This window comes from Procambarus clarkii, unplaced genomic scaffold (genome assembly GCF_040958095.1).
Source record: "Procambarus clarkii isolate CNS0578487 unplaced genomic scaffold, FALCON_Pclarkii_2.0 HiC_scaffold_107, whole genome shotgun sequence".
Taxonomy (NCBI): Eukaryota; Metazoa; Arthropoda; class Malacostraca; order Decapoda; family Cambaridae; genus Procambarus; species Procambarus clarkii.
Window position 1 is genome coordinate 188,809 of NW_027189140.1, and position 24,197 is coordinate 213,005.

Below are 24,197 nucleotides of genomic sequence, written 5' to 3' on the forward strand. Positions count from 1 at the left end.
TATATATATATATATATATATATATATATATATATATATATATATATATATATATATATATATATATATATATATATATATATATATATATATATATATATATATATATACATGTATGTATGTGTGTATTTATATATATACATTTTCTTTTGGAAGGGGTTCCATTCACTTTGCTGTTGATGGGGCGCTGGGGGTGCAGCTTGCTTTGTTAGCTCTCGCTTGTGGTTCTCCTCCAGCCTCTGGTGGCATCGGACGGCTTTTCCCCCTTTGGGGGGTTCGGGGCTGGCAGTGTGGGCTTGTTCCCCTGCGCTTCGTCATGTCATCTTGGTGTGGGTGCGTTTGGACATGGTCGTTCCGCCCCATCCGTCCGAGGTTCCCGCCTGTTCTAGTGCAGACACGGGCCTTGCGGTTCTTCTGGACTTATGCAGCCTGCACCCTGGATTCTTTTGCCCTCTTCGGAAAACTGTTGTTTCCGGTCCGGCTTCTATTGGGGGCCGGGTGCCTGGATTGTGCCCCTGGACCTCCGGGTCACTTCTTGGCACATTCCTCTCCAGGGTTCCGGGACTGGCACAGTTGATGGTGGGGCTTCAGGTTTGCCGCTTTTGTTGCCTTCCCTAGTTTGTAATTGGCACTTAGTGTATTTACACATCTTTACCGGATCTTGGTGACCTGGCTGCTTCTGCTCGGGATTCGGTTTCTGGCCTACCTCGACGACTGGCTGGTGTGGCCTCCCAGTCAGTCCGCTTGTCTGCTCGCCAAAGGTGTGGTTCTTTCCAGATTGCCAAGTTCGGATTCCTTTTGATCTGCAGGTCGTTCCATCTGTTTCCGTCCCGGGTTTGGACCTGGCTGGGACTTGTTTCGGATTCTTTGACCACTTTTTTGTCTCTCCCAACAGAAGCGTTGCTGCGGCTGTGGTCCCGCCTTCGGCTGTTCATGAGGGGGTCCTGGGTTGCTCGGCAGTTGCTCGAGCAGTTGTGCGGGAGTCTGAACTTCGACGTGCTGGTCTGCCCGCAGGGTCGGGTTTGTTTCGGCGTCTGTTTGGTTCCTTCGGAGACTTCCCTTCCGCCTCTCTTGCAATCGTTGGGTTCGTTCCTCCGGGATCTTGTGTTGGACATCTTCAAGAGAAAACTGGACGGTTTTCTAAGTGAAGTTCCGGATCAGCCGGGCTGTGGTGGGTACGTGGCCCTGCGGGCCGCTCCAAGCAACAGCCTGGTGGACCAAACTCTCACAAGTCGAGCCTGGCCTCGGGCCGGGCCTGGGGAGTAGAAGAACTCCCAGAACCCCATCAACCAGGTATCAACCAGGTGGTGCTGCGTCACCAGCTTCCTCTTTGGGGTTTTCGGGGTTCCGTGCCTTGGCACCTTTCCGAGCCTTCGCTCGATGTGTTTACGGACGGGTCATCTCTCGGCTGGGGCTTTGTGACCAGTGCTCACCAGGTCGGCCAGGGATGGTGGGGTCTGTCTCTCCGTCGGGCTCACAGCACGTTTCGGGAGTTTGTGGCTGTCTGGTTTGAGCTTTGGGAGTTCGTGGCTGTCTGGTTTGCGCTTCGGAGGGTTCGGGTCACTCGGTCCTCTACCATTCAGCTCCATTCAGACTGTTCTCTGACGGTTCTTTGCCGGAACCACAGGGTTTCTCTTAGGTGTTTGACCTTTGGGGTTGGTCCCTTTGAGTGGCTCGTTTGCTGTATTCTCGGGGTTTGGCTAACCGTGAGGTTCATGTCCGGGGTGTGTCCTACGTCCTAGCGGACAGCCTGTCTCGGTTCATTCCTCTGTTCGCAGATTGGCCAGTCGTCGCCGACTCGTTTCGTTGGCTCTGCTGGACGTATGGACTCCTGGCCATGGACGTCTTCGAGTCGGCGTCGTCTAGGCGTCGCCCATTCTATGTTGCGTCCTTACCCACCTGCGAGGCGTTTACGGTGTTTGCTTTCGGCAGGACTGGTCGAGGTGGGGGTACCTGTTCCTCTGCTCCCGGTCCAGCTGTTGCTTTGGGTTCTGGCTCGGTTGGAGCCCATTTCCAAGAGAGTAGTCCTCATGGTCCCTTGGTGGCCGGGCCAGCTTTATTTTCAGACGCTGCTTGATAGGTGTCTGAACCCGGGGCGTTTTCCCACGGCTCCGCCTCTTTCAGCAGGTCAGACCGGTTCTGTACGTGACTAGTTCGGCCTTCTCCTCGGCTCTTCGCGTCTGGTATTTTGACACGGGTATCAACATCTCTGTGGTGATCAGGTGGCTTTGTTGATGGTGTCCCTCCTGCGAGCTTCGTCTCGGCGACAGTATGATATTCCTGGTGTTTCTATGCACCTTTTTCTTGCTCTTCGTAGGTTGTCTTCTCTTTCGCATCGGGTTGTCTTGTCCTTTCTTGAGTTTTCAGGACTTCAGTTATTTGATGTTTTTTATTGTCGCCTCGTTTTGTGCGGCGCTGGCGGAGCCACTCCGGCTTGCGTTCGGGGTGGATGTCACATCTGCCCCGTTCTGTACGCTTTCTCGTGTTTTGTTTCACCTCCGGCCCGCTCATGTGTCGCCTGAGCTGTCCTGTTCCTTGATCAGGGACCTTGATCAGGCTCTTATCTTCTCCTCAATTTGTGGTAGCCCCTTCGGTTCAGGTTTCTGCTCTTTGGTACTGGTGGTAGGTTTGTACGTTTGCAGCCTTTCTCTGTCCTTCTGGCGACGGTCGAGACGGTTGCTTTCCAGAGGGGTCCTTGGGTTATTGATGCTTGATTGGTTCGTCCGGGGGTGCCTCCTGTGTTGTCCGGTTGCGCTTTTTTGCCGTTACCTGCGTACCGTGTCTGGGGATGCGCTTTGGGTTGATCCAGTTCCCCTCGTTCCCTGTTTCATAGCTCGGGTCTTCCATGTCGTCCGCAGAGTATTTAAGTCTTCCAGTCTGCGGTCTAGCCTTGCACCCGTGCTGTTCGGACGTTTGCAGCTTTCGCTACATTGTTGGTGACGTCTAGGGCTCATTTCGGGCGCAAGGATTTGAGGGTCACATAGGTTCTTGGCCGCTCATTCTGTATGCGCGTGTCTACTCCTGTTCGTTCTTGTTGCCTTGGGTTGCAGGTTGCAGCCTGTTGTCTCGGCTTCGCGTTGCGGAGTTTGTGGCGGCCGCCTCCTGGGTCAGCCCTTTCTTTTCCTTCTCTTTGGGTATGAAGCTCCAGGGAGCCGTAGGGGCTCCCCACAGAAAACCAGCGTTGAATGTAATGAAACGCCATTTTCTGGGTAAGCCCCGGAGGTTTCCTGGCAACCCTCCCTCCCACTGGTTGGCATTTTTTTCGAGTTGGTTGAAGCTTAGCTTCCGAACTGATGCTAGGCAATGGCGCGGTGAGGTCCGGGGCTCCCCCCCTCCCCCTCTGGGGACGGAGAGGGTTGTGCGGACGATCGGCGCGGCAGTAAAGTGTGATGTTTACTTGTTTCCTTGGGATTGTAGGGAGTTTCTACCTCTCTGTTCGGTTTTTTGTTTTAGTTTTTTACCATGTGGGAGTTGTTTTGTTATGCCTACCTTTCTGGGTGCCTAACCCCGGTCGATGGCAGTTAAGGAAAACCCCAACCACAAAGGGGTTTTCCAGGGCCATTGTTCCCTGAAACCTCTCTGAAGGGGCCAGGTTCTGGCACTGGTCCCTGGTAGGTCTGAACTCCTTAGCTAATGTCCCGGTCTAATATAACATACATTAGCCCGATTAGCTCCAGGGAGCCTCCGGGGCTCACACAGAAAATGGTGTTTCATTACATTCAACACTGGTTTTATTCCTTTTATATTCCCTGCAGCTACACAAATAACTGTCATCAGGGTATATTTAAACAGTTTTCTCTTTTTTTTGCTTTTTCATTGATTTAATAACATAATGAATCTTTTACCACTAATTTCAGGATTTACAAAGCAGTATTCATGCCAAAGTATTTGAAGACTTGGTGAAATTTGTTAGAAATTCTGGCGAGGAGAGTTGCACCATAAATGCTTCGACTAGAGGTGGTAAATCAGTGGAAGGCCAGAGAGATATACCTACAGCATGCTTAGTAACGGGTGTAAACATGCCAGACCACGATGCAGTGTTTAGCAGTTTAGTTGGCCTTCTGGTTGAAGGGGTTACACCACACATTGCACAGCTTCGAAGTAGAGAATGCACCACTCTTAGGTGAGGATGTTCCATTTCTGTTCGTGTAGGTCTTTCAGTTTGTGAGACACTAAAAGAGTAATTAAGTTATGAGTTGTTATAAATCGCTATCGCTTAAGCTTAATTTATTTTACTCTGGAAAGTGAAGACATGTTTTGGCTATTACAGAGGTGCCATTCATAAGATGATCACACAGCTGATGGGTCAGAATGACTTGGTAGATCTTGATTTTGAAGATGAAATGATGAAAGTACCATCCATTAAGAGGACTCAGGTTAATATGGCTGTATTAACTTCATGGTATCAGGTAAGATAATAGTTATTACTACTCATCTTGTTAAGTAATTTTCTTTTTGTACAATTCCCAATATTCGTATATACTGTATTGGGCATCTTCGTAGTTTTCTGGGGGGAGCCCTGTTGGCTCCCCGGAGCTATCCCAGGCTGATATGCTAATGTCAGACTTTGGCATCAGTCATGTGTATGGAGTTCTTAGGCCTACCGGGGACCACGGCCAGAACCGGACCCCCTCAGAGAGGCAAGGGGAGCAATGGCCTATAGAAGCCCCCGTGTAGTTGGAAGCATTCTATGTCTGCCATCGACCGGAACAGGCACCCAGAAAGGTAAGCGCCCCAAAACAAACCCCTATTCTGGTTAAAATTGCTACCTAAAACCGAACTAGTGGATAGAACTCCCCAACCGAAAACAAGCAAACTAGTGTGACGTCACACACTGCCGCGCCGCTGTCTGCGCAGCTCCCCCCTCCCCGGGAGGGGGAAGGGGGAGCCCCAGACCCCCCGCGCCGGCTACCCACACCTCAGTTCTTGAGGCTGATGCTATAGGCGATGGTCGTGTAATTACCTAAGTGTAATTACCCAAGTGTAGTTACAGGATGAGAGCTACGCTCGTGGTGTCCCGTCTTCCCAGCACTCTTTGTCATATAACGCTTTGAAACTACTGACGGTCTTGGCCTCCACCACCTTCTCACTTAACTTGTTCCAACCGTCTACCACTCTATTTGCGAAGGTGAATTTTCTTATATTTCTTCGGCATCTGTGTTTAGCTAGTTTAAATCTATGACCTCTTGTTCTTGAAATTCCAGGTCTCAGGAAGTCTTCCCTGTCGATTTTATCAATTCCTGTAACTATTTTGTATGTAGTGATCATATCACCTCTTTTTCTTCTGTCTTCTAGTTTTGGCATATTTAATGCTTCTAACCTCTCCTCGTAGCTCTTGCCCTTCAGTTCTGGGAGCCACTTAGTAGCATGTCTTTGCACCTTTTCCAGTTTGTTGATGTGCTTCTTAAGATATGGGCACCACACAACAGCTGCATATTCTAGCTTTGGCCTAACAAAAGTCATGAACAATTTCTTTAGTATATCGCCATCCATGTATTTAAATGCAATTCTGAAGTTAGAAAGCATAGCATAGGCTCCTTGCACAATATTCTTTATGTGGTCCTCAGGTGATAGTTTTCTATCTAGAACCACTCCTAGATCTCTTTCTTTATCAGAATTCTTTAAAGATTTCTCACATAATATATAGGTTGTGTGGGGTCTATGTTCTCCTATTCCACATTCCATAACATGACATTTATTAACATTAAATTCCATTTGCCAAGTGGTGCTCCATATACTTATTTTGTCCAGGTCTTCTTGAAGGGCATGACAGTCATCTAAATTTCTTATCCTTCCTATTATCTTAGCATCATCAGCAAACATGTTCATATAATTCTGTATACCAACTGGTAGATCATTTATGTACACAATAAACATCACTGGTGCAAGAACTGAACCCTGTGGTACTCCACTTGTGACATTTCTCCATTCTGATACATTGCCTCTGATTACTGCCCTCATTTTTCTATCAGTCAGAAAATTTTTCATCCATGATAGAAGCTTACCTGTCACCCCTCCAATATTTTCCAGTTTCCAGAACAACCTCTTATGTGGAACTCTGTCGAAAGCCTTTTTTAGGTCCAGATAGATGCAGTCAACCCAACCATCTCTTTCCTGTAATATCTCTGTGGCTCGATCATAGAAACTGAGTAAATTCGATACACAGGATCTTCCAGATCGAAAACCATACTGTCTGTCTGGGTGTGCTCTGGCTCCGGTGTCGCTACTGCACTGTGCTTTGCGTGTGGTGTTAGTTTTGTGGGTGCGAGAGCCAGGAGTTATCTTCAGTACTCGGGCTGCATGCGCCTAGGGCTGCCTTCCCTAGGTGCCCTGTAAGTACTGCCCTTGGGGCTTGGGGCCACCTTCCACAGGCTCCTCGGGGTCTGCCTCTGCTGGTCCGTTTTACCTTTCGGTTTTTCGGCCGCCTGTTGGGCTCTTGGGTGTTCTGTTCTCCCTTGTTACCGGCAGGTAAGAGGCAGGGTGCTGCTCAGCTTGTATTTCCCGACATCGCGGCCGGCTCTGTTCCTTGGGGTTCGCTGTCCTCTTGCGGGGTTTGTTTTTCTTTTTGTTTTTGCCTGGTGGGGGGTTCTGTCATTTTATTCAGTTTGTTTTTGCCCTTCCACTGTTCTCCTCGGTGGCGCCCCCTGCTAGGTCCCCGTGAGTGTACACGTCCCTGGGGTTCAGCTTTAGAAGTTTGCTTGGTAGTTTTGGGCGCCGGTTTGCAGCACCCTGCCTGGGACTACCTGAGCGCGAGTCCTCTTAAAGTAAACGCTCAGGACCCTGGGAATCCCCTAGGGGGCGCGTGGGTCCGATGGATGTGACCCCGGAGTCCCCACTCGCTGTGTGCGAGTTTGAGGGTTGCTCGGTCCCCTTGTCTCAGGGTGACCCTCATTGTTTTTGCCTCTGCCACGCTGCCTGTTGGGTCGGTGATACTTTCGACCCCGAGTCCTGTGAGTGTTGCTGCTTGCTTGCGACTCAATTTACCCAATCCTCTGATGATTCTATTCGGGTACGGGCGGCACGTGCGTTGCAGTCTAGGTTTCGTCTGTTGCAACGCGCTCGGTTGGTTGCTTCCCCGGATGCCCCGGGGCTGCCCCGCTTTGCTTTTCGAGACCCGGACTTGGGGGGTGGGGGTCGCTTCGATCCTGGTTCAGTCTGCACCTCCTCGTCCTTCCCCTTCTGTTCGTTCTGGTCCCCCGCCCCTGCTTCCGGCCCCGAAGCGTCTGAGGGTTTCGGGGTCGGAGCAGGGGTTACTTGATCTCGAGACTCGGGCAGCTTCGGGGGTTGCCCCTTCCGGGGGGGCGGCAGAGGCATTCGAGTCTTGTCTCCCGGCCGAAGCTTCAGGGTCTGACCAGTGGGCCCCCCTTCCTCCAGCTTTTCCGGCTGCTCCGTCCTTGTCTTGTGGGGTCGGGGCTTGGGGAGAGGACTCGGCCTCGGGTCCTGTGGTGACGGACCTCGAGGCTGGGGAGGGGCTGACTTGGGGGCCTTGGGCCCCGCTGGACCCCGCCTGGGTTTTTCTTCCCACTGAGCGGGGCTTATTGTTACAAGGAGTGGGGTTTTCTTTTCCCCCCTCTGCGTACGAGTTGGATTTGGTGTCGGCCCCTCCCCGGGTTCGGTTCCGTGTTCCCCCGGGTACGTCGGTTCCGTCCTTCCGGAGGTTTTCGGCTTATCGCATCCAACCTGGTGTGGTGCGAGCGGCCTTTGCAGCTTACCTCCTGCGTGACCCGGATTATGCCTCGGAAATGGATCCGTCCACGTTCAGGTTTGGGACTTCGTTCCCTTTCTGGCTCCGTTACGAGGTTCCGGTGTCGTCCTGGCTAGCAGACTGCCCCTTGTTTGGTCTGGATTCCTGGCATTCCTTCTGTCGTTCCCGCACGCTGGAGTGGCGGGAAGCTTCCACGGTGCTTCAGGTTTTCCTGGGGGGTGAACTTGAGTACCTGAAAGAGTGCTTGTTTGCCCCTGCCCTTCCCCGCGATGTGGGCGTTATTCAGCTCCATGTGCAGGTTCCCTCCCTTTTGGCGGCGCTCGTGGCGGAGGACTTGCGCGCCCGGGGCCTTTTGTGTTCGGCCTTGCGGTTCTTTTCCCTCCTGGAGCTGTCTTCGGATTGGCTCGTGGAGGATGTGGGGACGCTTGGGTCCGTCCCGGGGTCCGGCACCTTGTCCTCGGCTGCGCGTTCGTCGGCTGCCTTGTTGAAGCTGTTCACGCCGATTTTGCGGGATGCGGTTTCCCTGTTCTATGCTTCCCGTCTCGCGTGTCGGCAGGCGGTGCTGGGTTCCTCCGTGGAATCTGCTTGGGCTCTGGCTCTTAGGCGTTCTTCACCTTTTTGTCCTCTCCTGTTTGGGGAGTCGGCCGTGGCGCAGTTTATTCAGGCTGCGTCGGCGGCTTGTCGTCCGATGTCGAACTTGTTAGTTTTCCGGGGGGCCCGGGGTGGGTCTTCCCGGAAAGGTCGTGCCAGGGCTCGGGGTTCCTCTCGTCGTGGTAGGCCTCTGGTGTCAGGTTTGGGGTTGGCTCCTGCGGACCCTCCCTCGTCTGGTCGGCGCGGTGTTCGCGCTGTGCGGGGTTCTGGGTCTCGTAAGGGTCGCCGGCCCTTTCGCGGTTTGCCCCCTTGACGGGGCGATGGGGGGGCGGCTTGCGCTGTTCGCCTGCGCCTGGTCCCACGATTCGTGGGCCTTTCGGGTCGTGTCTCGCGGCCTGCGGTGGCGTTGGGTGGCCCCTCCCCCCTCTGACTACGCTGTCTCAGGTTCGGCTCCTCTTGGAGCCGGGAGCTTGGATGGTGTCCCTGGACCTCCGGGACGCTTATTGGCATGTCCCGATTCATCCGCGGTTCAGGGACTGGCTCGGTTTTGTAGTGGGGCGTCTGAGTTACCGCTTTCGTTGTCTCCCGTTCGGGTTGAACCTGGCACCTTGCGTGTTCACACGCCTTACACGGGTTGTGGTGGCTCGTTTGCGTCTCCTAGGTGTTCGGGTGTTGGCCTACCTCGACGACTGGCTGGTTTGGGCTCCCAGCCAGTCAGCTTGCTTGCTAGCCAGGGATTTGGTTCTTTCCCAGCTCGCCGGGTTCGGGTTCTTGGTGAACTGGAGGAAGTCCCATCTGGTTCCCTCTCAGGTTCGGACTTGGCTGGGTCTCGTGTGGGACTCTCGAACCGCCTCTTTGTCTCTCCCTCCGGAGTCTCTCCTGCGGCTGCGGTCCCGCCTTCGTCTGTTTCTGGAGGGCCCTCGGGTCACCCAGCGGTTGCTCGAGGGGCTGTGCGGGAGCCTGAACTTCGCGATGGTGGTCTACCCGCCGGGTCGGGTTTGGCTTCGACGGCTGTTCTGGTTCCTTCGGGGTTCCCCCTTCCGCCTCTCTCGCGATCGCAGAGTTTGACCCCCGGGGGCCTTGCGTCGGTTGCTGCGTCACCGGCTTCCTCTTCGGGTTTTTCGGGGTTCAGTGCCTTGGCACCTACCCGAGCCCTCGCTCGATGTGTACACGGATGCGTCGTCTCTCGGCTGGGGTTTTGTGACCAGTGCTCACCAGGCCGGCCAGGGGCGTTGGGATCCGTCCTTCCGTCGAGCTCACAGTACGGTGCGGGAGTTCGCGGCGGTGTGGTTTGCTCTGGGGAGGATTCGGGTGGCCCGCGGATCGACGATTCGGCTCCATTCGGACTGCTCTCCGGTGGTTCATTGCCTGAACCGCGGGGGTTCGATGCGGTCCTTGTCTCTTTGGGGTTGGTCGCTTCGGGTGACTCGTCTGCTGAGTTCTCGGGGTTTGGCTCTCCTGGCGGTTCACGTACGGGGCGTGTCCAACGTCTTGGCCGACGCCCTGTCTCGCTTCGTTCCCCTCTCCACGGAGTGGACGGTCGACGACGAGTCCTTCCGTTGGCTTTGCCAGATGTTCGGGCGCCCCGAAGTGGACCTCTTCGCGTCGGCGTGGTCGCGGCGTCTTCCCGTTTATGCGGCGCCCTTCCCCGATTGCGAGGCCGTCGGGGTCGATGCCTTTCGGCTAGACTGGTCGAGGTGGGGGTTCCTGTACCTCTTTCCCCCGGTTCGGCTGTTGCTCCAGGTCCTGACTCGCTTAGAGACTTCCCGGGGAAGAGTTGTCCTTCTGGCCCCTTGGTGGCCGGCGCAGCCTTGGTTTCAGGCGCTGGTTGCTCGGTGTCCGAACCCGAGGGTTTTCCCGCGGCTCCGCCTCTTTCAGCAGATCGGGCCGGTACATCACGTAGCTGGTTCGATCTTCTCCTCGAGTCTTCGCGTATGGTTTTTTTGACTCGAGTCTATCATCATCTCTATGGTGATCAGGTGGCCTCCTTGTTGGTGTCCCACCTGAGGGCTTCTTCTCGGCAGCAGTATGAAGTTTCCTGGCGGTCCTTCCGTTTCTTTTGGCGTCTTCGTCGTGTTAGCTCCTTGTCTGTTCGGGTGGTCTTGTCCTTCCTCTCGTGGTTGTTTCAGGACAGTCATCTTATGCCTAACACTGTCGCTTCGTATCGTGCGGCGCTGGCGGAGCTGCTTCAGCTTGCTTTCGGTATCGATGTTACGTCTGCGCCGTTTCGCAAGCTGTCTCGTGCATTGTTTCACCTCCGGCCTGCTCATGCGTCGCCTGAGCCGTCCTGGTCTTTGGACAGAGTGCTCGCTTTCCTTTCATCTCCTCATTTCGTTGTGGCCCCTTCGGTCCAGGATTGTTTTTCCAAGGCACTTTTCTTGTTGGCTTTGGCCTCTGGGGGTCGGGTAGGGGAGCTTCATGCTCTCCTCTGGCGCAGGGGTTTCTGCTCTTTTGGTCGTGGTGGTTGTTTTGTTCGTTTGCAGCCGTCTCCTTCTTTTCTGGCGAAGAATGAGACTGCTGCGTTCCGGAGGGGTCCATGGGTGGTTGATGCTTGGTTGGTCAGGCCGGGGGTGCATCATGTTTTGTGTCCGGTTGCGGCGCTTCGCCGTTATTTGCGCGCCACAGCTTCTGTGTCCGGGGACGCGCTGTGGGTTGATCCGGTTTCCCTTCTTCCCTGTTCGCGGGTTCGGGTCTCTCAGGTCGTCCGCAGGGTTATTAGGTCCAGCCAGCCTGCGGTCTATCCCCGTGCCCATGACGTTCGTAAGTTCGCGGCTCTTGCTGCCGTCTTTGGGAATATGTCTTGGTCTGATATTCGGGCGCGGGGATTTTGGCGGTCGAACAGGGTCCTGGCTGCTCGTTACCTTGTGAATGTCCCTAGGCCTCGTCGGGCCTGTGTTGCTTTGGGTCGGCGGTTGCAGCCAGTTGTCTTGGCTTCGAGTTGAGGGGTGAGCGACGACCGCCTCCCGGGTAAGTCCCTCTTTTTCTGTCTGTGGGTAGTTAGCTCCGGGGAGCCGACGGGGCTCCCCCCAGAAAACAAGCGTTGAATGTAATGAAACGCCATTTTCTGGGTGAGTCCCGGAGGCTCCCCGGCATCCCTCCCTCCCTCCGGTCGGCGGTTTTTCGCGTTTTTGACATCCAGCCTCAAGAACTGAGGTGTGGGTAGCCGGCGCGGGGGGTCTGGGGCTCCCCCTTCCCCCTCCCGGGGAGGGGGGAGCTGCGCAGACAGCGGCGCGGCAGTGTGTGACGTCACACTAGTTTGCTTGTTTTCGGTTGGGGAGTTCTATCCACTAGTTCGGTTTTAGGTAGCAATTTTAACCAGAATAGGGGTTTGTTTTGGGGCGCTTACCTTTCTGGGTGCCTGTTCCGGTTGATGGCAGACATAGAATGCTTCCAACTACACGGGGGTTTCTATAGGCCATTGCTCCCCTTGCCTCTCTGAGGGGGCCCGGTTCTGGCCGTGGTCCCCGGTAGGCCTAAGAACTCCATACACATGACTGATGCCAAAGTCTGACATTAGCATATCGGCCTGGAATAGCTCCGGGGAGCCTCCGGGACTCACCCAGAAAATGGCGTTTCATTACATTCAACGCTGGTTTTTTTTAGAATAAAATGTATATTATTTCTTGGAGAGCGCCTTTGTGGCTCTCTAATGCTACAGTCACTGAGATAGCGAACGTCCCCTACACAGTTACTTCAGTCTTAGGAGTTCTGTTGGCCTACCAGGAACCCAGAGCCCGAACCTATCGGGCTCCGCCCCATGGGTATTATGGTTGGTTCCCAGGGTTGGGGGGGAGCCTGAGGAGGGGCCATGGGTACCCTTCTACCCTTCCATTATAACATCAAGCAGTGATGACTTCTCTGGGGAACACTCTCTGGCACGTTTTTTCTGCATACCACTAGGACCTGCTTGTGGCTCACTGCTTGTTTTTCTCACTAAAAACCTGTCTAGTGACACTTGTTTTTCCCTACTTTGTAACACTTGTCTGAAGTGAGACATCACATTGTCATTAAAAAGGTTAACACAACGGCCTACTACAGCTTGCTCTGGGTGAATTAATAACTTTTCAACATTCTCAAGTGTTTGTGCTCTTTGTTTCATGATTGTTGATATGCCTTTTGCCACTTTAGCATTCATAATGTCCTTTTTCTTAGCAATTACAGTGCATATCGTTGACATAGATTTATTGTACTTCCTAGCTAGTTCAACAACCCATGTACCATTTAAGGGTTTACGAATGGTCTCTCTTGTTTTTCCTCTATGGTCATTCGCACATGTGTTTTCTTGGCTTGAACCTTACCACAGGCTTTCTTGGGACCCATGGCAAGATATATAATAATAACTTTTATGTTTAAATACCCCAAAATCCGAAAAGCTTTGAAATTCTTTTTAAATAATTCAGGCGCAATTGTCACTAGGCGGGAGGCACTGGTAAACTGAGGTGCGGTCACCATGCCACCACGCGGTGGCACGGTGTGGTGCGCGATTGGTTAAGGTGGGGCTTTCTATACTTCTTTCTCCCGGTCCAGCTCTTGCTCCGAGTCCTGGCAAAATTGGAATCCAACAGGGGAATGGATTTCTGGCTTCTTGGTGACCAGCTCAGCCTTGTTTTCAGGCACTGCTTGTTCGGTGTCCAAACCCGGCTGTTTACCTGAGGCTCTGCCTTTTTTAGAGGGCTCCTGTGGAGTACCTTGTTGATTCTGCCTTCTCCAGTCTTCATGTTTGGAGTGTGTGATACATGTTTATCGCCATTTTTATGGTTACCTTACTTTGAGGTGCTTCTGGGGCTTAGCGTCCCTGCGGCCTGGTCGTCGACCAGGCCTCCTGGTTGCTGGACTGATCAACCAGGCTGTTGGACGCGGCTGATCGCAGCCTGATGTATGAGTCACAGCCTGGTTGATCAGGTATCTTTTGGAGGTGCTTATCCAGTTCTCTCTTGAACACTGTGAGGGGTTTGCCAGTTATGCCCCTTATGTGTAGCGGAAGTGTGTTTAACAGTCTCGGGCCTCTGATGTTGATAGAGTTCTCTCTCAGAGTACCTGTTGCACCTCTTTTTTTCAACGGGGATATCCTGCACATCCTGCCACGTCTTCTGGTCTCATGTGATGTTATTTCTGTGTGCAGATTTGGGACCAGCCCCTCTAATATTTTCCACGTGTAAATTATTATGTATCTCTCCCGCCTGCGCTCAAGGGAGTACAGATTTAGGCTCTTTAGTCGGTCCCAATAGTTTAGATGTTTTACTGAGTGGATTCTAGCAGTAAAGGATCTCTGCACGCTCTCCAGGTCAGCAATTTCTCCAGCTTTGAAAGGGGCTGGAGAAATAGTACTCCACTCTATATACTGTGCAGCAGTACTCCACTCTAGAGAGCACAAGCATTTTGAAAAGTATCATCATCAGTATAGCATCTCTAGTGTGAAAAGTTCTTGTTATCCAACATGGTGTGGTGGATAGTGGTGATCAGGTGGCTGGTTTGTTGGTGCCCACCTTCGGTCTTCCTCTTGGCGACAGTATGAAGTCTCCTTGTGTTCTTTTCTCCATTTCCTCTCCTCTTGTCATTCCTCTTCAATGTTTGTTTCAGTTGTTCTGTTTTCCTTTCTTGTTTTTTCTTGATTGGCATCTTACGTTGAATATTCTCGCCTCGTATCGTGCACTGGTGGCAGAGCCGCTTCAGCTTGCGGGATTGAGACTTCATTACTTTCAACGCTGTGTTTTGGTCATCAAAATGCTAAAGTGTTTAAGTACACTTAAATGATCACCATCAAGTCAGCTGAGTGGTGATTGATATTGTAAAATGTATAAGAGAAAAATAAAGCAATATTTTAGGTTGAAAACTGTTACACAGATGGAATGGGTAAGGTTGTTCATAGTGAACTTGTAGCAGAGTGGATAGTGTGTAATTGAGATGTGTTAGATCATCAGACTTTGACATTTCCCAAAATTATGGATTCAGTTTTGAGAACACATCATGGAAAAGATGAGGAAGAGGTTCAGAATTCACTGGGGAAAGCATCTGTGGAAGCAGGGATAGCTCGTAATAGTCAGTTTGCTTTATTTTCTTTTTAAGAAAGTATCAGACAGCTAGTCTTCTGTTACCCCCAATCCCCTCTCCCAGCCCCTTTTTATTTATTGTTGATATTAGGGGCCAGAAATATAGCTTTGTGTCGAGTCAAATGGATAGTGACTAACCTTACACTCTTTTGTCTATTACATCTTCTGCTCCCAAATTTGCTTATGTTTATTGAACTTGTCTGTTGCTTCGATATTGTTTTTTCAGAAGCCAATAATTATTGTCATGTAGGTCTATGTAAAACAGTCAGACTTCTTTTTTATTATATTAGTTGTAGTCTACATATATTTTATTTTACTTTTATTTATTTGATTTACTGTACTGTGTTTATTGGAGTGCATTCTTTCCACCAATATAATCTTCCAGTCATACAAGGGGTGGGGGGAGGGGTTGTGTTCCAAGAACCACAGAAATATCCGCAGACAACCCGTTCTCGCAAATTCGTAAAGTCAATATTGACTTATTAACTACGTGCATAGGTGATATACTAAACATAATACTAAACATAACCTATACCTATTATAGGTTAGGTAATAATTGTAATTACGAAGCAATAAGATGCTTATCTTAACACTTTCGCGCTCTCGGCGCTCAAAAAAAAACAATACCCCAGATGCTTTCGGCACTTCGCGCGCCTACGCGGTAAGACCGAAAAAGTGTACACTCTTTTGACTGTCCTGACAATAATTGAAGGTGCACGTATTTAAATTTGGTATCACTGTGTTCGCAATGAAATTGTCTATAAGAGCATACCTATAAAATGCCGCCCAAGCATAAGGAGTATCAACACCAAATAAAAAACTATGCAGATCACTCGCCGAGAGCGCCAAACAGCAACAAAATGTTTCCACTCTCTTAATGGTTGCGAAGCCTACAGTTGTCCTACATCGCTGATTTTGGTATCATTGGAATCGCAATAACATTCTCTACACGGACATATGCATATGAATGTTTAATATAGGTAATTGCCCACCCGCAAGAGTGTGTGAAGTGGAGAGTAGTTAGCCGCGAGCGCACTGGCGAAAACACGGGGGAAATCATGCTTGGAAAATTTATACGTTTCCTGACCCTACTTTTCTATGTACGTATTTCTTTTTTATACCAATGTGTTCGCAATAAAATTTTCTATAAGATGAACTGTATAACATTTGTACAAAGCATGTGTAAGAGAAGCGCCAAATATAGAACCACGTCGCTCAGTATGCGTTCGCGGCAGAAACGAACGCATTGTTTTCGTTCGTTTGATGTTTGTCATGTTTATACTTGTTGAAACATTTTATAATTTGTATGACAGTGATCGCAGTAAAATTCCCTACACAGACATATACATAACACATACAAATATTTCCCACGTGTTGGATATATCAACGGCTAAAGGGAACCCACTGCCACACGCTCGCCACACCCCCAAACATACTTTGTGTATTTCTGGGGGGAGCCCCGTCGGCTCCCCGGAGCTTTACCGGCTGATATGCTAATGTCAGACTTTGGCATCAGTCATGTGTATGGAGTTCTAGGGCCTACCGGGGACCACGAGCCAGAACCTGGCCCCCTCAGAGAGGCAAGGGGAGCAATGGCCTATAGAAACCCCCGTGTGGTTGGAAGCATTCTATGTCTGCCATCGACCGGGTCAAGCATCCAGAAAGGTAAGCATTCCAAAACAAACCCCTATTCTGGTGAAAATTGCTACCTAAGCCGAACTAGTGAATAGAACTCTTCAACAGAAAACACGGAAACTAGTATGACGTCATACGTCACCGCGCCGCTGTCTGCGCAGCTCCCCCCTCCCCGGGAGGGGGAAGGGGGAGCCCCAGACCTCCCACGCCGGCTATCCACCCATTAGTTCTTCGGCTGATGCTATAGGCAATGGTTATGTGCTCCGGCTCCAGTGGTTGTTTCAGCACTGTACTTAGAGTGTGGTGTCTGTTTTCTAGGTGGTGCGTGAGCCGGGTGTGATTCTTCAGTACTCGGGCTGCATGCGCCTAGGGTTCCCTTCCCTAGGTGCCCTGTAAGTACTGCCCTTGGGGCTTGGGGCCACCTTCCACAAGTTCCTTGGGTCCTGCCCCTGCTTGGCCGTTTACCGCTTGGTTTTCGGCCGCTCTTTGTGTGCTCGGGTGTTCTGTCTCCCTTGTTCGCCTTAGAGTAAGGGGCAGTGTTTGCACTGGTGGGGCGCGGGGTACTGTGCAGCTTGTCTTTACCAATCATAGCGGCCGGCTCTGTTCCGCTTGGGTACGCTGTCCTCTTGCGGGGTTTTCTTTTTCTTTTGTTTATATACCTGGTGGGGGGGTCTGCCTTCGTTCTTGCCCCTTGTGTCCCTTGTGTTCTGAGTATTTCTGGTGGTACCCCCTGCTAGGTCCCCGTGAGTGTACACGTCCCGGGGGTTCAGCTCTTAGAAAGTTGTTTGGTAGCTTGGGTGCCGGTTAGCAGTACCCTGCCTGGGATTACCTGAGCGCGAGTCCTCTTAAAGTAAACGCTCGGGACCCTGGGAAACCCCTGGGGGCGCGCGGGTCCGATGGATGTGACCCCAGAGCCCCCCCCTCGCTTCCAGCGAGTTTGAGGGTTGCTCTCACCTTTTGTCTCTGGGTGACTCTCTGTTTTGCCTCCGTCTGCTGCCTGTGGGGTCGGTGACACCTTCGACCCAGTGTCCTGCGAGTTTGGTTGCTCGTTGTGGCTCGGTTACCCAGTTGTGCTAACAAAGCGGGTGCGGGCAGCAGGGGCGTTGCACTTGAGCCTTGGTGGTGGCAACGTTCTCGTGGTTTCCTCCCCGGGAGCCCCGGGGCTGCCCCGTTGTATTTCGTTTTTCCCCTGGTTCACCCTTCCTGCCTGCATCCGGTTCCTTACCGTCTGTAGGTTCAGGGCGGGGTGTTTGGTGGTGTTGAGACTCGGGCAGTCTCGGGGAATTCCCCTTCCGGGGTAGTGACGGGGGCATTTGGGCCTGTTCCTCCAGCCGTGTTGTATGAGTCTGCCAGTGGGCTCCCTTCCTTAGTGTTTTCACGGCTGCCCCGGTTTTCTGGTACGGCCGGGGCTTTGGGGGAACGGCTCGGCCCCGGGGCCTGTCGTGTAGGTTCCCGGGGCTGGGGAGGGGCTGACTTGGGGGGGCCTTGGCCCCGTTAGACCCCGTGGGGGGTTTTATCCCCCTCTAGGCGGGGCTTGTGGTTACGCGGAGTGGGGTCTTTCCTCCCCACTCGCCGTACGTGCTGTTGGACGTCGGCCCCTCCCCGGGCTCGGTTCCTTGGCCTTTGAGTCGGTTGGTTCCGTCCGGTGGGTGGATGTTTCCTCCCCCGCTTTTTGGGACGGTGTTTTTGTCATGTTTCCCCGTTCGATGGGGTTCTGCGTGACTTTTGATCTCGGGTGCGCCTGCGCCTTCGTGTGCCTTCGGGACTAGTGTTGGCTTCTGTGTTCTCGAGGGTACGGGAAGGTTTTTCGCTACTTCCCGCATTATTGGAACGTCTGTCGGCTCCTAGTACTTGTCGCCCTGTTGGGCTACTTGTCGCCCTGTTGGGCTACTTGTCGCCCTGTTGGGCTACTTGTCGCCCTGTTGGGCTACTTGTCGCCCTGTTGGGCTACTTGTCGCCCGGTTGGGCTACTTGTCGCCCGGTTGGGCTACTTGTCGCCCGTTTGGGCTACTTGTCGCCCGTTTGGGTTCCCTTTTTTTGGGCTCTTTGCTTCTTTGGCCGGTTTTCTTGTTCCTGCTTCCTCTTTTGGCTCTTTTTCTCGTGCAATAGTCCTGGCTGACGCCTTCCCGCAGGGAGGGTGTGCGGTTCGGCCAGCGTGTTATGCGCATGCGCCGTGGAGTTTGTTTTGGTCTGGGCGATGGTTCAGTGCTGGGGTTTTGCGCCCTTTTTTGCTACAGTGCTTCGCCTCTCGTTCTTCTCCCTGGCTGCGGTATGTGCCCCTTTGCGCCAGGGGTGTCCTGGTTCCCAGTTGTGGGGAGGACACCGCGGTTTTCTGTGTCATGGGTGTGGACCGCCTCCTTCGCCTCTCCCTGTTCTCCTGCGGGTCCGGCTCTGGCGTCTTCACCTGGCGGTGCTCCCAAGTTCTTCTGGGCACGGTTGAGTCGTGTCAAGTTCGAGCCACCATTCGCCAGGTGAGTTTCTGCGGTCTGGCGTCTTTTGGCCGGGCGCTGGATGCGGCGGTGTTCATATACCTGTCTTTATTTAGGTATAATTTTGTACGACTGAAACCGTTCGCAAACCAGTGACTGTCCCTTTATCACCCCTTCCTGTCCCCCTCATGTGCATGTCCAACCCATGCTGGAGTCGTTCAGGGGACCCTCCTTTTTTAATGTTGTGAGGTGTGGGGGTTGTAGGGTTGGTTCTGTACTCACCTGGTGAGGCTCCTGGCTGTGCTTGCAGGATTTGAGCTCTGGCTCTTGGGTCCCGCCTATCTGGTGGAACTTGCGGGATAGTACCAGTGGAGTGCAGTGGTGCTATTGGCACTTTTGGGGAACACTGTATTACCATCAGTGGTCTGTGCTTGTTACACGACCTACTTGCGAGCATAAGCCTTCTTGCTGGTTCGTCCGTGGACTTCCAGGGCGCACTGGCCTGTTTTCGTATGGCAGTTCCGGCCCGTCCTGGTTGTGGGGGTATGTGGGCCGGTGGACTGCTCCTAGCAGCTGCCTGGTGGGCCATCCTCTGGCCGGTCTGGCCTGACCTTGGGCCGGGCTTGAGGTGTAAAAGAGCTCCCAGTACCTCATCCAGCAGGTATCGAGCGGGGTTTCTCCGCCGTCGGTCGCCTGGTGCAGGTTTCTGGGCCTGCAGGGTTTTGTCGTGTCTCCGTTGGCCCTGTCTGGGGTCTGCCTGCTCCGTTCTCTGCCTTTGCTGAGGGGAGTTGCTATTTACATGTTGCATGTTGCAGTGGTGCCTGTTGCTGCTGCTGCTGCACGTGAGCATTGGTACCGTGTTTCACGGTGGCGTGTCCTTGTTCCTGTGTCCGGTTGTGGAGTGGCGCTTTGCTGCCGTTTTGTGCCTGGGGATTGCGTGGGGTTTTTGTCCCTGCCTGATTGTCCACCCCTGGTTGTTCTCCTGGTTTTTTTTTTTTTTTTTTTGTGCTTCTGCTCTTTCTTCCTGCCTCTTCTGCAGCAGGAATGTTCTGCGTGTGTTCTTAGGCGTTGGTCAGCCTGTGTCCTGTGATGTGCTTCTTTGTCTCGGTCTGTTGCAGTTGTTCGTGCCCCTTGGTTCGGGTCCTGTTCTGGCGGCGACCCTTCCGCCTTCTTTGGTTTTCCTAGCTTGCCCTGCCGGTTGTTGTTTTATTTTTTTTGGGGGGGTTCTTGCGATGTCTCGCGTCGGACCCGTCGTTTCTGAACTCCTGGCGGGCTTGCATGCTTCGGAGTTTTTCTGTTCGGCAGACGTTCCATCTCCTTGTGCCGCCTGGGTTTCGGTGGTCGCGCCCGAGATCTTCTCGCGGCTCCGCCTTTTTCCTGGGCTCGGGGGGGCCTTGTCGGGGCTGCTTATGTTCTGCCTCGTGGTCTCGCCTCCGGTTGGTGGTCGGGTGGCTTCGTGGTAGGTGTCCCACCTGCGTGCTTTCTTGGCGGCAGTATGGGGTATTTTGGCGGTCCTTCCTTTTCCTGTCCCTTCTTCGGTGGGTCCTTCTTGTTGGCTTGGTTTACTCTCGGCTTGGTTTTCTAGTGGGGGTTGGGGGCCGTCGTCTTGCCACATACTGTCGCCTCTTTTCGTGCGGCGCAGGCGGAGCCGCTTCAGCTTGCTTTCGGTCTTGGTGTTGCTTCTGCACCGTTAGTCAGCTGTCTTGTGCGTCATTTCACCTCCGGCCTGTTCGTGCGCCGCTTGCACCATCCTGGTCTCTGGTCAGCGTGCTCTGTCTTCTCCTCGGTTGGTAGTGCCCCTTCGGTTCCGGTGTGTTTTTTCGTCGGCTCTTTCCTTTGGGCCTTTGCCTCTGGGGGTCGGTTCGCTGTGTTTTCTTGCTCCTTCGGTTTTAGCGTTTTGGTTGTTTGATGGCAGCAGTCTCCATCTTTTCTGGCGCGGGGTGGGGCTGCTGCATTCTGGAGGGGTCCAGGGTTTGTTGGTGCTTTGTTGGTCGGGCCGGGGGTGTGTCGTTTTTGTGTTCAGTGGCGGCCCTCTGCTGTTGTTTGCGTGCCACGGCGTTTGGGTCCGGAGCGCGTTTTGCGTTGCTCCGGTTCTGTTCTTCCCGGTTCGCGGGTGATGGTGTCCCGGGTGGTCAGCCGTGTTCTTGCGGCTAAGCTGCCTGTGTTCTTCCCTCATGCCTGTGGCGTTCGTGGCTTCGCTGCTCTCGCTGCCGTCTGGGCGACGTGGCCTTGCAGTCTTTCGGGCATGGATTTTTGGTGTTCGTGCAGGGGCCTTGCTGCTCGTGGTTCTCGTGTTGTTCCCGGGATTTTCGGGGCTGTGGCGCCTTGGGTTGGCGTTTGCTGCCGGTTGTCTCGCCTCCTTGGGGGGTGCGTGGTGTCCGCCTCCCGGTTTTGTCCCTTTGACCTTCCTCTGTGGGTAGTTAGCTCCGGGGAGCCGACGGGGCTCCCCCCAGAAAACCAGCGTTGAATGTAATGAAACGCCATTTTCTGGGTGAGACCCGGAGGCTCCCCGGCAACCCTCCCTCCCTCCGGTCGGCGTTTTTCGCGTGTTTTGACATCCAGCCTCAGAACTGATGGGTGGATAGCCGGCGTGGGAGGTCTGGGGCTCCCCCTTCCCCCTCCCGGGGAGGGGGGAGCTGCGCAGACAGCGGCGCGGTGACGTATGACGTCATACTAGTTTCCGTGTTTTCTGTTGAAGAGTTCTATTCACTAGTTCGGCTTAGGTAGCAATTTTCACCAGAATAGGGGTTTGTTTTGGAATGCTTACCTTTCTGGATGCTTGACCCGGTCGATGGCAGACATAGAATGCTTCCAACCACACGGGGGTTTCTATAGGCCATTGCTCCCCTTGCCTCTCTGAGGGGGCCAGGTTCTGGCTCGTGGTCCCCGGTAGGCCCTAGAACTCCATACACATGACTGATGCCAAAGTCTGACATTAGCATATCAGCCGGTAAAGCTCCGGGGAGCCTCCGGGTCTCACCCAGAAAATGGCGTTTCATTACATTCAACGCTGGTTTTTTTTTTTTACTCATAGAAGTTGATGTGATATAATATTCATTCTGGTACCAAAACATTCGCAAATAAATTCCCTACAAAACAAAAGTATCCCCATCCATTTCGGTTAAAAAATGGAATTTATAGAAATATTTTTTCGATGGACGAGAAAACTCGGCTCTTATGCGGAATCGTAAGAGAAAACGGCGACGAGTTATCTCTAATCTAAAGCGCGAAAGTGTTAAGATACTAACAAGGTTAGGTAAGGTCGGTGTTTTCTATGAATCTTTTTAAGGGTATCTATTATGTTAAGTATGTCACCTATGCACATATTTAATAAGTCAATATTGACTTATTAAATTTGCGAGAACGGGTTGCCGCAGAAGAGGGCTGTTGGTCCCAAGCATTTTAGATAAAAGTGATGCCACTGTTTAACAATAGAACCATAGTATTTGAAGAGCAATTAGATTAATATGCATTTTGGTACACTTAAAAATTAGGACACTTATTTAATAGCTTCTTACTTTACAACAATTTCCAGGAGCTTACAAGTACAGCATTGCAAGATGATCTTCCTTCTAAGTTAAGAGGATCCCCACAAAAAGTAGCAGGATATACTTGCAAGGATGTAACGTCATGCAAAGCTATGGAATCCCCACGCAAGTCTATGGCATCGCCACGCAAGACTATGGCATCGCCACACAAGGCTATGGCATCGCCACGCAAGACTATGGCATCGCCACACAAGACTATGGCATCGCCACGCAAGTCTATGGCATCGCCACGCAAGTCTATGGCATCGCCACACAAGGCTATGGCATCGCCACGCAAGACTATGGCATCGCCACGCAAGTCTATGGCATCGCCACGCAAGACTATGGCATCGCCACGCAAGACTATGGCATCGCCACGCAAGTCTATGGCATCGCCACACAAGACTATGGCATCGCCACGCAAGACTATGGCATCCCCACGCAAGTCTATGGCATCGCCACGCAAGACTATGGCATCGCCACGCAAGTCTATGGCATCGCCACACAAGTCTATGGCATCGCCACGCAAGACTATGGCATCCCCACGCAAGTCTATGGCATCGCCACGCAAGACTATGGCATCCCCACGCAAGACTATGGCATCGCCACACAAGGCTATGGCATCCCCACGCAAGTCTATGGCATCCCCACGCAAGACTATGGCATCGCCACACAAGGCTATGGCATCGCCACGCAAGACTATGGCATCGCCACGCAAGACTATGGCATCCCCACGCAAGGCTATGGCATCGCCACGCAAGGCTATGGCATCGCCACGCAAGGCTATGGCATCGCCACGCAAGACTATGGCATCGCCACGCAAGACTGTAGCATCCCCACGCAAGATAACGGTATCCCCAAACAAGGCTATCGCATCGTCTCGCAAGACCGTGGCAGTTCCATGCAAAATTATGGAATCTACTTGCAGAACTATGGAATCTCCGTCTAAACCTAAGAAATCTCCTGCAAAGAAGATGAAATTAAGCAATGAACCGTCTCCGCCAAAGAGAGGCCTTCGTCCACCTCTTGTAGTTATTTTAGAGGATGTGGAAAGTTTTCCTGCAAATATTCTTCCTGCAAATAGATGACCTCATCCTTATCTGTAGGTATGTATACTGTATGCCAGTAAGTATTGACTGCATGAGAGACCTTTCCTGAGCTTCCAGATTTGTAACCCTCCCTAAAGTAAGGTCCTGTGTCCTTTAACAGGAGTCTGCTACAGTCAGGCAGGATAAGATATTGACACTGATGCCACAGGAAAGTTTATAAATGGTCTCATCAAGGTTATTATAGCTTGTAGGGAGTTATGGGATAATACTCATTCCAGTCCAGAATGACTGACAGAGGTCACTTCATAAAAAACTTGAGGCCCTTGGGAACTTTAACTTAGTATTATTGGTGCTCTTGCTGGTTACCAGTTGGTCAGCCTGGCACCATACCCTGAGCACCATGAGGCCCCACCACCATAATCACCTTTGGCTGCCCTGATGTAAGTCATCTCACTCACTTTCTAACTGTTGTCCCTTTTGCAGTTGGCAGGCCAGGACTGGGTTTTCAGTCAAGTTTCACATTTTTTCGGATGTCAGGGGACACCGCACCCGAGTGCCGGGGGGAAACTGCACCCGAGTGTCGGGGGGAAACCACACCCGAGTGTTGGGGAAACTGCACCCGAGTGTTGGGGAAACCACACCCGAGTGTCGGGAAAACCCGCACCCAAGTGTCAGAGGAAACAGCACCCAAGGGCTGGGAAAAAACCGTGCCCTAGTGTCGGGAAAACTGTACCAGAGTATCAGGAATTTTAGTGCGCACCAAACACTGCAATTTTGTAGTCAAGATGTCCATGGTATTGTATGTATAGTGCCCATTCTGCTGTTATTTTATAGAACAGTGTTTCCTCTTCTGATATCAACCTATTTAGTGCTTCAGGTCTGTGCCACAACCCCAGACCTTCCTCTATTTTGATAGTGGGGATGGGGGCCGGTCTTGATCCTGGTTGGGTATTTTATTGCAGTGTCTTGAGGGTGTGTTCTAGGTTCTGGAGTGAGTATTATGTTTTCCACAGTTAGATACCCCGGATGTCCATGTGAGGTTCCCAGTTCCTCTTCATGATGCATTTCTGGCCTCCTGTTGGGGATTCCTCCAGATGTTTTTACCTTGATTCCCTAGCTGGGTACTCCAGTTGAGTCCTCCCGGAGGTCTTTCTAGGCTACTCAGGTGTGTTTCCTGTTTTTTCAGGTTTCTAGTCTGGACCTCTGGGGGA

General features: G+C 52.4%; 1 protein-coding gene across 1 annotated transcript in view; it reads left to right on the top strand.

The window, feature by feature from the left end:
* Nucleotides 1-24,197, top strand: part of LOC123754238 (nascent polypeptide-associated complex subunit alpha, muscle-specific form) — a 65,303-nt gene that overhangs the window by 20,298 nt on the left and 20,808 nt on the right. Inside the window, exons 3-5 of the mRNA XM_069320234.1 lie at nucleotides 3,858-4,123; nucleotides 4,271-4,409; nucleotides 21,946-23,043. Of these exons, the coding sequence (XP_069176335.1) occupies nucleotides 3,858-4,123; nucleotides 4,271-4,409; nucleotides 21,946-23,025 (1,485 nt within the window). The 3' untranslated portion in view covers nucleotides 23,026-23,043. The remainder of the gene's footprint in view (nucleotides 1-3,857; nucleotides 4,124-4,270; nucleotides 4,410-21,945; nucleotides 23,044-24,197) is intronic.